General features: G+C 36.0%; 1 protein-coding gene across 8 annotated transcripts in view; it reads right to left on the reverse strand.

Annotated features, from left to right (window-relative positions):
• The window catches only part of PDE4D (phosphodiesterase 4D), a 1,577,486-nt gene that overhangs the window by 216,988 nt on the left and 1,345,553 nt on the right, over positions 1 to 14,945 (reverse strand). For all 8 annotated transcript variants that reach the window (XM_078004763.1, XM_078004764.1, XM_028850059.2 and 5 more), the window contains one exon: positions 7,997 to 8,033. In XM_078004763.1, the coding sequence (XP_077860889.1) occupies positions 7,997 to 8,033 (37 nt within the window). The remainder of the gene's footprint in view (positions 1 to 7,996; positions 8,034 to 14,945) is intronic.

A 14,945-nucleotide genomic window follows, 5' to 3' on the forward strand; every position in this document is an offset into this window, starting at 1 on the left:
ACTTTAGGGATAAAAAAGTTCCCTACTCCCAGATCTCTTCAAAAATTGATTAAGAATCCCATAATTTTAAGTTGTCAAGTGAAGTGAATTTTAAACTGTTTTTCTACCTTTGCTACATGGCTACTCTAGCTAGTAAGCAGACATTGCTTTCTTTTGTTAAGGTTATCTGAATTGTGCATTGTAAGAAACTCTCAGGGATGCATTTCCTATGTAAAATGCTACTGCCCTGTACATGCACAATGCTTGGCACACAGAAGATACTCAATAAAAATTGGTTGACTAAATGAATACATAGACACAACATGCCCACACACATGACAAGGCAGGACCAATAGGCATCACTATCTCTAACAGTCACTTTTTCTAATTCCATGTGGAACTAAAAAGTAGCCAACGGACTGGAAGTGAGCCTAGGAGAAGGTTCCAAGAGCCTTTTCTCCTTCTTCCCTCCTCTCTTTTTCCTGAAATAGGCAAGTTTCCCCAGGGTCAAACCCATATTAGATGGGATTATAGGTGATTTGGGTGACAGCTAGAGTGCTAAGTTTATGTAAAACACAGATTCCAAATGTCTGAGTAGGTATTATGTAACAACCCAGACTGTCTGGCTCTGTTATGTAGTAAATGTGTGAACTTGGACTAGATATGCAACCTCTTTGGACCTCAGCTTCCTAACCTGGAAAACTGGGATGGTGATACCTACCTCGTAGAATTGTGAGGAGTATATGGAATGACAGGTTTGGTGCCAAGAACAGTGCCTGGCAAATAGAAAGCATTCAGCCAATATTAGCCCATGATGGCAGCGTTACTTTTGACTTAATGACTTGGCATGCACATGGGAAATTTACTTAATGCTTAGCATTGGTAATTCAAGAGTCCAATTTTTTAATTGCTCCAAGGGTTCCAGAGTTGTTTTCAGAAATTTTTCATCTGGCACGGACCTAGACTAAAATCAGTCTAATTTTTTTTTTTTAAAGACAAAAATGTCCCAGACTCTGTTTTGTTGTTGTTGTTTTTGATTATGAAATTGATATTCGTTTGTATAAGTCAATGGAGAGCTGTGTACACTTTGGGGCAGTGACGTACAGCATTTTCCCCTAAAGGAGTTAATGCTGCTTCCTAAGAAGCCAACCGTGATTAACTCAGTCACTGGAAAAACCTGGCTCATTATCTCATATAAACAACCCACAGCTCTGAAAGGTCACGCTGCCTATGATGGAGTATTCAAATAGCCAACTGCTGACATCAGACCACGATGTCTTTCATTAGGCATGAAATATTGAATGATGCAGAAGTAAATCGGATAAATGATCCACTGTCATTAAATCATGCAGGCTTAATTTATGTTTTAAGAAGTGAATATCAAACACACTAATGAAGACTTTAAGATAAAATCATTGCACCAGCTAATTGATCCCTTTCCTAGGCAAAATGTTTAACTCCAGAATTCTGAGAGTTTTATTCCCATACATAATAGTTAAGTTCATTGCAGTTGACAGCTGGGTAAATAGGCATAGAGCTGCAGGCAACTTATTTTCTATGGCCATTTGAAAGGAAACATCAGTCACGAAAAGAAAAATTTCTGTAGAGGAGTTTTTGCCTCTGTTATAATACTAATTTAATAAATAATCTAATTTAATATTATTTTGTCTTGGTTTTTAGTTTAAAATTTATTTTTGTATAATTTATATCTTGACATGCTTCAGAATTTAAACAAAAGAGTACAAAGCAAAAAGTCTCCCCTTCAATGATTGAGATAAAAATCAAAATTATTGTCATTTCTGAAAAGAGGCAATAGAAACAGATTAACCTGGGGAGGGACATTCAGGGGACATTAAAATACTGATACTGTTCTATTTCCTAAACTGTTCATTTTAGTATTATTCTTTATATTTTACATAATTACCAGCTATATTCTCTTATATATATGAAATACTTCAAAATAAAAAGTGAAAAAAGAAATCTGTCTACCAGTCTCTCCTTCAGACATTCAGTTGCCTGGCCACTAGCAATCAGCTTTTAGGTTTTCTGTCTTAAAGTTGATTTTTGACAAACACCGTTGCAATAAATAACCTGGTAGAGAAGTTATTTCCTATGCATGCCAGTATTAGATTATTTATTGTGTGTGTGGATTTATTTATTATTTTTATTTTTTTTTGCAGTAGGACAAACAGTATTTTATAAATTTTACGTTTGGTGTTAACTATTATCTTCTACAGTATGACATGTATGCTATTTACTGGCAGAAGTGTAAATAACATTTCTAGACAAATCTTATAAGGGGGTGTTGTCTTGGGCCTCGCTGATTGACTCTTGGCGTCGTCATCACTGTTATCACTGTGTTAGTCTTTTAAGCTTTCACTTTCATTGCAGGGCACAGAGAGGGAGCATCTGTTACTGTAGGCTGTGGGGAGAACTATAAACCGTTTTACTGAAGCCCCTAAATTAAAATTTCATTGATCTTTGCTTTGTTCAGGGCAGCCCTCACTTCCCCTGAATTCGACTCTTTAAGAACTGTAGTAAAAGCTTTAATGCTCCTTTTACAATTGTCCTTACTTCTTAATGCTTGCTAACCAAAAAGGTCCCTGAGGTTTCTTCCACAGAGCTCATTGGTTAGAAAATTAAGGTCATTTCTTTCTCTTCTGCCCCACCAAGCAAAAGTATAGCCAGTAAATGTCAAAAATACATTGGGAATCATGAGAAATATATATTCCTTAGGAAAGAAATACTGGTAGTTTTACAGAAAAATTTTAGACAAAGATTATTAGCCCATGTATTGGCCCATGGGGAAGAATTCAATGTTATTTACATACACTACTCTCGGATCTCCTTAGGTGCTTCTAAACATTTATTAAACAGTAGGAATCACTGAAAATAGCAGGAAAATGCAGTTATCATTTAACACTTAAACAGCTGAACATTATAGCCTAAGAAAAAGAGGAAAATAAATGGTTTTGAGGATTGTTTTTCGTAACCATATACACTTGCTAACACTAGATGGCGGTAAAACACAGACCATGAGGTGGAGGTGCCACTGGCGGTGGAGACAGCGGCAACCCGCGCTGGAAGAGATTCATCACTTCGGTCTTACCTCCGGAAAAAGCCGGAGTCAAGTTATGCTTATTTACAAAATAGAAAGGTCATTTTTATGAAAAGAAAATCTCTTTCCAAGTTATGTTTTGTTTAAACCGTATGAAATTGCTGGTTTGTACACCAGAAATGGTTGATAGACAATTTTATACGGTTCGATCGTAAAAAGAACTTAGATGTCCAGAAGATAGTAGCTGTAATTTAAACTAATTAAGGCTAAAGAAAAGCTAAAAAATTAGCACCAAATGAAACGAGGTGACTATCTTCTTTCACAGCCTGGCAGGGAGGGCCTAGCACAGTCTGCAAGCTTGGGGATGGTGATGAGGCCACAAGATTGTTGCTGCTGGGTGAAGTGGCTGAGGGACAGGCAGGGATATGAGAATATTGGTTATATTTTATTACCAACTAAATGGTAATATTCTATAGTATTAATAACTACTGCATTTTTTATCCTAGAAGTCTCCCAGGTGCTGTACTTTGGTTAGAGTAAAGGTAAAAAGATGTAGTTGTTGTTCCTACCCTGTATTTTTTTTATTTTTATTTTTTATTTTTGAGACGGAGTTTTGCTCTTGTGCCCCAGGATGGAGTGCAATGGTGCGATCTCGGCTCACCGCAACCTCTGCCTCCCGGGTTCAAGTTATTCTCCTGCCTCTGTATTTTCAAATCAGGAATATCTCCTTAGTCTGAAAGATGTGAGGGTTTCTCCAGGGATCCAGCATAATGCTTGGGTTTCCCTGTTTTCTCTTTCATCAGAGTCTACTTCATTTAACATTACACACTTCCACATGAGAATTCTAGTCAACTTAGAGTTTTACTACAGGGTAGTTGTGTCACAAATCCTGGGATCACTGAGTCCGGAGGCAGCTGACTGCAGAGAAGGGTTTCCTACAGTTTATCAGCATTGTGCCTCCTTAGTGCTCCTTGGCCCCCAATAACTCTGGCCAAGAGAAAACGGTCAGTTGCTGAGTGCACTCCAGTGGGATTCCTCTCTAGCCTTCGTGCCTAAGGAAACACCCACACCAAAAGATTTCAAAACAAACACAAGAGAATACTTTAACAATTGAAATAAAAAAAATTTAAAGCTGTCACTTTCTCTGAGGACCAAAGGGATTCTGAGCTTATAAGGGAAAGCATAAGAAATCAGAGATGGAAAAGAGTTTAGGTTAAACACCAGCAAGAATTTCTAGCCCTGACAGTGTTTTAGACAATGGGATAGACTGTGGAGAGATACTATAGGATCCTTTCTGAAAATTACATCTATCCAAGATGTTTCAGGCTTTAGCCTGGTCAAAAATGTTCAATATATCTTTGCATGGCTTCCTGAATTCTCCTCTATTTTAGGATTTTATTCTTCTCACGGTCAAAGGAAACCATGATTTGGAAAGACCAGGGAGAGATCCTTTTGTGTTTTGGAGATGGACTCAGGCATAAAGAAATGAGTTCTCAAGAAGAGGCAGAAGATGAGATGGATTTGAGAGAGGATCTTCGAACACTTTCAACAGGGGAGGGCCATTTTTAGGAGCCATAGGAAAGAAAATATGCACAGAAAAATAAATCTAAAGGGTATGAAGGAAAATGTCAGCAGCAGTTATTTTGGGGTTTGGAATTTTAGAAAATTTTCCTTTTCTTTTCTTATTATTTTTCTAAACTTTTTATGCAAAAAGGTTTTATTTCTTTTTTTTTTTTTTTTTTTTTTTTTGAGAAGCATAGCTTTTTCATTAGGGTTTAGTGTAAAATTCCAATCTTCAAAGCATGCTAGGAAAAGTGGATAATTCTTTGGCCTACTTGGCTAAATATTTTTCTGAGTGACTTTTCTAAAATCAGTTGTTTGCTGTCCTTTGGTGAAAGCAATTATGATATATCAGGACAAATTAGATTGGTATCACTTCAAGTGACATAATATCTCATGTTTTTAGTTTTAAATAGTTAATGCTAAAATAGCACTTACCGTTAAGTGGTAAGTGTTCTACTTTGTATTAAAGAAAATTTGAGGAGTTAGTTATTGGGTCAGCAAAATATGTCAATCACATCCAACAGGGTTTAAGAGAAGGCCACTTAAACGTACTCACTGGGACTTCTCTCTTACCCACCTCCCCATAGATGCTCTACCAGTGGTGAAACTCTTCAGGGTTTAACAGTTTTTTGTTTTGTTTTGTTTTTAATTCTAGTGGGGCTTTCCAGGTCTTATACTCCAGTAAAAGGCCATTTGTGAAAATCGTGATGAAGCCACTTAAAAAAAAAAAAATCAGCAGCCTCTTGAGTAATGACCACTCTCTACAAGGTATTGTGAGTCACTTAGCTAATCATAAGCAAAGTCTTAATATATTATGGGATTATTTTTGGGCATCAGATATGCCTATAAATTATACAGAGTTGATTTATATTCCAAGTTCTATTTTCAAGTATACTAAGTACACATCTTTTTTATTTAAATAGCTTACTAATATGGACTAAATTATATATATAATTATATATATTCATATATTATATATAATTATTATATATAATATATATGTAATTATATAAATAATATATATATATATAAAAACTAAATTTTGTGTGTGTGTGTGTATTTCCCAATATCTTGAAATTAAATCTGTTTTTTTTTTTCTTGGAGATTATAGGTACACTACAGAAAATGTCTAATTAGGTAAAAGACTAGATTTCCTTGGAATTTAAGAGCACTGATGATAGGGTTCAAGTCCAATTTATTAATCTATTTGTTGCAGATTAATAAATACTACTTGATATAAAAGAACATATGCCATACACAGATCTTTTTTCATTTTTTATTAACTATTTATATATTTTTTCTTATAATAATACCTAGATAATTTGGTTAGAAACAAGAATAGCTACTTGAATGAACTCAAACTGGAATGATTGGTTCTGTTTGGTGATGTTACTTACATTGCTATGTCATATTTTGTCTATTCACCTCTCTCTCAGGTCTTAGATACAGAATTGTAAGTTTTCTTTCTTTTTTTTTTTCTTTCTTGACAGAGTCTTGCTCTGTTACTCAGGCTAGAGTGCAATGGAATGATTGTGGCTTACTGCAACCTCTACCTCCCAGGTTCAAGCAATCCTCCCGCCTCAGCCTCCCAAGTAGCTGGGATTACAGGCACCCATCACTACGCCCAGCTAATTTTTTGTATTTTTAGTAGAGACAGGGTTTCATTATGTTGGCCAGGCTGATCTTGAACTCCCGACCTCAGGTGATCCACCCACCTCAGCCTCCCAAAGTGCTGGGATTACAGGTGTGAGCCACCACACCCAGCCATGTTTTCAATAGTAATCAATTAAAAACCCCTAACTTTATAACACTTTGGTATCACATAATATTATTAAATCATACAAGTGTAAAATTTTTGAACACAGAAATACAGATACTAGAAAGAATTCATGATCTCCAGCAAAACCTTCAGCAAACAAGATGTTAACCATCTGAAAAAGATGGTGGTTGTATTTTATTTTTAATTGCCTGCATTAATTTAAAAAGTAACTATTATACATTATGTTACTTATGAATTGATTATATTGTAGGTCTAACTTACAGTAATGAAAGTTTGGAAAGTTTTAAAAAGTAGAACTATACATAATCCTACTATCTAAACCCTGTAATCCATTTTAAAAATAATACTTATGACATTTTAGAAAAGAAAGAACATTTTCGGCTCTATACATTTAAACCAATGACAAAGTTTTTATATTATATTTTTGAGCAATTGTGCCTAGCATTTTACAAGCATGGTATTATTTCAGTGTCTTAGCAACCTTATGAGGTGGGTACTCTTGGAACTGTTATTTAACAGAGGAAGAGATCAGGCTTGGAAAGGTTCAGTGACTTGCTCAAGTCCATTTAGTTGGCAAGAAGAGGTGAAAGGGTTTTAACTAGATCTGACTGCCTTTCATCCAGCTCAGTCCCCTAACTTTACCAGTTGAAAACAAAGAGGACTCAGAAAATTTAAGTGAGTTGTCCAAGGTGCAAGAGCACCCTGATGTATGATATAGGACTGATTATAATTTTTACAACCTCTCAGTATTACTTGCATTTCAGTATTTAACATTTCTTACTCGTCAGTGTTGGTTTTAAACCTGCTTCATGCCCCAGTTAAATCAGTTTTATCTTATTCTGCCCTTAGTTGTCTATACCAGGGACTCTCAACTTCTCCTGCACACTGGAAAAATACTGAGGCCTTTACCAAATACAGATGTTTGGATCAGATCTCCAAATTTTTGGATTTAATTGACCAGGGCTGCAGCCTGAGCATTGGGATAAGAGGTCTCTAGGTTAATCTAACATGCAGGTAGGGCTGAGAAGTACTGGTCTCTACATAGAAGATCTGGTCATCAACTCTTTCATATATATATTCCAAAACATTTTAGATCATGTTATCACCTGCTTGCATATATGTCATGTGGTTAAAGTATTTTCATGATTTGTATGCCTAGAAGGAAGAAGTAAACATCGACACATCACTCAGCTAAATCTCTGTACAAATGATATAAGTAAAAAAGAGATAAATAAGGTATTAGGTTGAATTGGAATATTGAATTTCAAGCACTGATCATATACCTAATTATACTAAACCTAACTTAAGCCATGATATAGCTTTCTGCTTCTAGTGCTTATGTCAGTTAAGGAACTATGGGCCCAATTAAGTATTCCCTTTAGCTAATTTGTTATTTGAAGCAAAGACAGTCTGGTTCTATGGGTTTATAAGAAACAGATTAATATAGCCAAAGCCACTTTCTCTAGCAGTGCTTTTGAATTGCTTGAATGAACCAAGAATTTGTATTTATAGTTGTGCTTGATTTAAAATTAAATTAAATTAATAACCTGAACTAATCCCCCAAATTAAATTTTTACATCTGTGAGAAACCTGCCCATTCACAAAGCTGTGCTTACCTGAGCAAATGGAGTCACAATCAAGTCATCTCCGTGTCTGAAAAATAAACCAAATCCCACATTAGAAACCACCAATAACTCTGTGCTCAGTGTCAATCAGTATTAAACGGCAAGTTCCACTTTCATGAGTTCCCATAGAGAATTACAGTGATTCCATCCTTAATCTTCAGCACATGTTCTTCCCAGCAACTGGGTTAAAAATATGTCTTCTGGGATGTTAACCATCGTCCAACTCCCTGGGCAAAAAGAGGGGCTTCTTGATCATCAACCAGGGTTCACTGTTGCTTTTTAGGTACACAGGATATGCAATAGTAGAAATGGTGTTCCAGCAGTGGGGCCTGAGTTTTACTTTTGGCTTCTTACTGTAGATATTAGTAAGGGGTGCTGTGGAAGGAACCAGCAACTGCAGTGACTTCAGTGAGAGAACCCTTGACCATCTAACATTTGAAGGTGATTGGCATGGAGTGTTCCGCATCATCCCGTGTAAGTCTTGGACAGGCTAGGAACTGTAGATGACATGGGACTGCATCATACACTAATAAAAACCCAGCACAATTTTCAACTGACTCACATCCCAGCCACTGTAGTTACTGGGGAATGTTACTCTGTGTGTGCTGTTGCTGCAGCAACCCCAGCTACACCGTGCCTGGGTTATGGGAGCAAGGTGTCAGCATGACGTGTCTTGGAGGGACAGGGAAGGGCAAGGAAATTTGTGCAATATTCCAGTTAGAGGAAAGTGAGAAACTGGGGCCCAGGGTTCTTTTGTGGTATTTCTTAGCATGAATAACTTGAGACAAGGATTTCCAGAGTCACCATCAGCTATTTCTTGATCTAGCTAGATAAAATTCTTAAATCAAAAGTGAATGCTGTTATTCAACACAGACAGCTCCCTGGACATGGCCCTAACTGAGAATAATGCAAATAAACATTTTGCTCACTCATGAACAATCTGAAAATGACCTGAGTGGCCCAAAACAATACCCATGAAACATGCTGGGGCACAGGGAGCATATGGATGATGTTACTGAATAAATTGTTACCAATAGCTAGAATAGGTGCTGTGGTGGTGATCAAACCATGTGGAGATCTTGAAAATAAAAATGTGGGAAATAAAAGCAGAAGAAGGAAAAAACAATGTAAAGGAAGCATATGTTATTTTACACCCCCTTAGTTCCAGAATCATGCTTTTCAAGAGGCACCTGCTCTTTGTAGAGATTATTCATAGAACTCTAGAACTCTAAGAAGGCAGGACATTGGGTTTTATGATCATTTTATAGAGGAGGCAACTGAGGTTCAGAGAGGGCATAAGGTCTAAAAGCTAATAAGTGGTAGAGGTAGGATGTCAATCGAAGAATGTATTTTCCCATGTTGATGTCTAATTACCATTGTAACAGTATTAAGAGGTGGGGGCCTGTGAGAAGTAATTAGGTCATGAAGGCTCCACACTCATGAATGAATTAGTGCTGTTATGGTGGGAGTGGGTTAGTTACCGTAAGAGTGGGTTGTTATAAAGTGAGCCCAGCCCCTCATGCTTTCTCTTTTGCATGTGCTCACTTGACCTTCCATTTTTCCATCGTTTGGGATGATGCATCCCAAATACCCTAATCAGATGGTGATGCCATGCCCTTGGACTGCCCAGCCTCTAGAACTGTAAGATATCAACTTCTTTTCCATATAAATTGCCCTGTCTGTGCTATTCTGTCATAGTAACAAAAACTGGACTAAGATAGTGTTCTTCTGTCATCAATAAATAATTTACATAACTTACACTGACTCTCAAAAAAAAAAAGGTCTTCTGAGGTCAAGCCCAGAAAGGCTCTTTCCTAGAACAATGGCCCAGGGTGGGAACAGGCCTGGCGCACTGAAGTGGTAAGGAGGCCATTGAGCCCAAGGGAGCCAGCAGAGAGGGATGAAGCCAAGGAGGAAGAGCAGCTGCCTAGATGAGAAAGAAACAGATAGAGCTGCAATGAGAAGCTCAGTGATTCTAGAGAATGCCATGTAAGGCAGGAAATTCAGAATCATGGGTGGTAATGAGCCAGGCAGCAGATCATGGAGCCCTTGTATGACATATACAAGAACTTGGATTTTACTCTCTGATGGAAGTTTGGGTTGGAATTTCAGCTCTGCCACATACTAGGTGTATGAAATTGTGCAAGTTATCAAACTTCACTTTCCCTTGGCCTCTTCATCTGTAAAATGGAGATAATAGCACATACATATAGTTATGTTTTGGGATTCAATAAATTGATAATGTTAAGTGCTAAAAAATGTGCTTACCACACAGTAAATGTTCAATAAACATTTCTATAATAATAATTAGCAGTAGTAGTAACAACTTTTAAATCATAATGATTTTTGCTTTCCTATGCAGTCAGGAAATTGCAAAGACTCAGAAAACTGATACTTCACTAAGAAGGACTCTTGAGACCCTGTGACAGGTCTATACAAGATTGAGGGCTTTAAAGGGGTAAAAGTGGAAACAGGGAGACCAGTTTAGAGAACAGAAGAGATGAGGACCTAAGCTAAATAGTGGTAGTAGAGAGAGAGGGAAGATGACAGCATTAAAAGCTCTGGGGGAAAGAAAAAGTTCTGGGGAAAAAAAGATATGAAAATTTCAAACATTTACAAAAGTAAAAAGAATGCTATCATAGCAAGTGTATTTTATATACAATATCATCAACTGTTACAACAATGTTGCAAGGTAGGTGATATTACTGGCATTTTTCAGATAAAAAAATTGTAACTCAAATTGGTTGAGACTTAACACAAAGACATGCAGGTAGTAAGCTGCACAGCCATACCTGGAATGGTCCCCTTTTGTGATATTCATTGGCTGACTTCTATGGAACAGTTTAAAAAGACTAAAAACAAAGCTCTAGGAAAATGGCCCAATAAATGCAAATTTCAAAGTGATGCCAGGGTTGGCCAGCTACATCTCTTCCTTGGCCCATCATTCTGACTTTGCCTTCTGGCTGTGTCATATAGGTAAATATAGGGCTACAATTTCTCTTATGTACTTATTTTGAAACAGTAACCTAACTCTCACAAAACAACTGAGAAATACTTACAGATACACTAATGTTTAAAAAGTCTGAATACAAAATCCAGAGCTAAGCACTTCAGCATTTGACAACTTTCTACACACATAAAGGCACCTTTAGAATTCATTTGAAGCCAAACATTCTTGTGAGTGGTGGACAAATCAGTAAACTGTGTAGTGTGTTAGAAGTCCAAACACAAAAGACATTTTCAATAGATGTATATACTACATATATTGCATTCAAGATAGTTCAATGGTTTCTGGGATTTAAAAATGTTATTAAAAATTCCATGATGGGAGGTATATTACACAAGGAGAAAAGACATGCCACCTATGTCTACTTGATTTGCCAGTCCGAAAAACTATTCATCTGCTCCAGTACACGGCCAAGCTGAAGACTTTGTATTACAAAATGGACGAGAGGCAGTTCAGATAACCAAAATTAAAATAATATGAAATCTTGTTATTGTCCCAAGCTATAGTCTCTTCTTTCATTTTATTCTTTATAATTGCCTACTACAAAGTTTATTTTTCTCAGAACTAAGTCATCTGAACCAAGGCACATCATGAATCTGAAATGAATCCATGGAAATACATCCCCTAATTTTTTACATAGATTACACTGGATTTCAACATTTCAAAACTCAAAAGGGTTGCATATTTATTAAAACATTTAATTTTTTCTTTGGTTGTATTTCCTTTACAAGTATTATAAGTAATATACTTTATAATATTTATGATAATTTACCAGTCTTGCTTTCTTCCCTATGAAAGCATGAAGACAGTTATCATTTTAGTGAGGGAAATATATTACTTTTTAATAAATTGCCCAGAAATTGTTTCTGCCAAATATCTCAAGATGGTCTCACTTTAGTAACAGGAAAATGATTCCTAGCATTTCAGTGGCAGATTCCTCAATAAAGGGCAGGTTATAGGCTATCCATTTATTTTCAAAAGTATGTCATGCTTAAATTATCTTTGAATATATACCTAACATATAATTTTAAAATCTTTGTCTAAGTCCTCAATTCAATATTAAAACAGATCTTTTCAGACATACTGTCACTAGTAGAATGAGGTAAGTAAAACATATTTTTATTTGTGGTTAGAAGAAAATAAATATAATACAAACATATCTTTGAATTGTGTCTTATACTTTGCTTATAATAATTTAAAAACAGATCTGGTAGCTAAGATCAACAGAAGATTCACTTTGTGAATATGATTTGGCTTCAAGTATGTGTGAGTTTTAATGAACTGAATAATCACATATGCTAAAAAATCCTATGAAAAAATGATTCTGAAATTTTGCACCTGAACAACTTTACCCACAGAAACTTTTCAAAGTGCCTTGCCACGTAAAGTGGAGCTGGGAGGGATTATAATACAATGTAATAAATTGCAGCTTCCTAGGCCTACTTGGCTAAATATTTTTCTGAGTCTCTTCTGAGATGGGAAGAGACTATTAGGGTCTCTATAAAGTGATGGAGAAGCTAGATTCAAAGTCACACAATGAATATCGCCTGAACACTTGAAATTGTACCTCCTGGTAATGTGAATTTTGGGTGAGGATGTTGCAATATTGTCTTTCATATATAACAACAATAACCCTTAACAAAAAACAGCTGGGATCTGTTTTAAGGAAAATACAGCTCTTTTAAGAAAAGAACTGGAGTGTTCATGGAGGACAGGCGGAGAAAGAATGAGGGATAGGAAGGCTCAGAAGAAAAGTCATGTTGACACTGCGTGCCTATATGTATGTACGTATGCACGCATGTATACATGTATGTATGCACGTATGTATGTATGTATGTGAGTGATGAGACTGGTACCCAGGTAACAGTCACAGCAGAATGCAAGTGCAGAAACTTCTAAAACAGTCAGGATGAACTACTGCAGGTCACTGTGGGAGTCAGTGTCACACTGGTCTTAAGTTTCAAGATGTCCAAGGAGGTGCCACATGCTCTGTCACCTTCCCTGCTTACCAGGAACTGAACCAGAGTCATCTTCACTAGTCCCAGGGAGCCTTGCCTCTCCCAAAGAGAAAGACTTGCTGAATCCTGAGCCAGTGCTGCTGGAGGCAGGAGAATACAGGGCTCAACAGTACACTATTGTCTTCTTTTTCCTCAGACAGTAGAGTCAGGAACTTCTATTCTCTATCCCCTGCCCTATCCTTCTTCTACTTCTGTATTGTTTATCACATTATTTTCTACCCTTACTTCTTCTGTAATAAGAAGACAGAAACAAGCAAGAAACTGAAAGCAAGAAATCTAAATGCCCACACTCTTATGGAGACTTTGTTGGGATCCACAAACGGTTCAAGTACTTAAACATGAAAAAGCCTGTTTTCATCTTAAAAAAATAAGTTCAATCAACATCAGCACCTGAAAATATAATTTCCTAAACAAGTTCATTTCATGATTGGTTGAAATCTTAAACACACTAGGTGGCAACCTTTCTCTGTTTTACTATGACTAAATCATAAGGAAAAGGAGATATAGTTAACCAGAAGGAAGTTTTTACTTTATGGAACAAAGTCCCCTAATCCTATGATATTTAAAGCATTAGTGGTCATGTAAGACCTACTGCTTTTGAATATCACACATTGCAAATTTTAGCATGACAAATGATTGCATGAACTAGCATTTTGAAGGAGTCACAGGCTGGGGCTTATGTTTGAATCTAATCTTTTTTTTTTTTTCAATGGCATTGAAGTTTGCTATGTTGCCCAGACTGGCCTTGAACTCCCGGGCTGAAGTGATCGTTCCTGTCTCAGGCCATGGAGTGCCTAGGACTACAGGTGTGTGCCACCGTGCCGGTCGAATGGAATCGTGTGCAAACTTTTTTCATCTTCTGTGATTCACTCTCTCTTACTAGAAAGATATTCTCCTCTGAAGTTTGTCAATAGAATTAGGAAATTGATAAACATATAGAAAATTAAAATAATATTTTTGAAATATATTTTAAAGTCCAAGATTTTGATCATTTTGAAATCCTAGTGTCTTTCTTCCCTCAGACTAAAAACTATCATCCATCTATCAATTCACCCTTAACCACTTTTTTTAGAATTACAGAGAAACAAGTATGTTCTAATTTTTAAATGAATATAAAAATATTTCTGGGAGCCTAGACTATTTGACAACACCCTAGGATTAGCTATAGGAGGAGCCACATCTACTCACAACTATCTAGTCCCATCTTCATAAAAGTATGGACATATAAAACAAACAAACATAATATAACCTACTTGATCTTTACGTGTGTGTATACATATATGTATATATCTTTATGTACACATACACACACGAAGTATATGCCTACATATACACACTTTGGAAGACATAGAACAACTTAAAGAACAATTCAAAGATAACTATTGATAACATTTTCCCGCTGCATGTATGTGAGCACATGGATGTAATACAGTATGTGACTATTATGGAATACATACTTTCTTATAGAGTTAGAATCATAGTATATATTCGACTGTAATATTCTGCTTTTAGCATTAAACATTAATGAACCATAAAAATTCTACATGCCTTTATTCTTTTAAAATATTTTTATTGACTCAAATCTATATTTGGTAATCTCTAAAATTTTTCAAGTTATGTGAATCCAAATGTATTAAAATGTGAGCATTGATTCTATTTTCAAATAAATAAAAAAAAATCATGTGGGTTTTTCAGACTAATTTCAGTTCATGTATCATTCATTCATTTTTAAAAAGCTACTTATTAAAGGAAATATGCTTATTTTAATTAAATATACATAAGACAAAGTTAAATATTAAAATGCTACCTGAGAAATTGGGCTGCACAGGGAATTCACAGGAATGTTAAATATTTTATATTGCTACCTGCTTAAATTAAAATCATGAAACTAATTTAAGACAATAAAAATATTCTG

Source organism: Macaca mulatta, chromosome 6 (genome assembly GCF_049350105.2).
Source record: "Macaca mulatta isolate MMU2019108-1 chromosome 6, T2T-MMU8v2.0, whole genome shotgun sequence".
NCBI lineage: Eukaryota > Metazoa > Chordata > Mammalia > Primates > Cercopithecidae > Macaca > Macaca mulatta.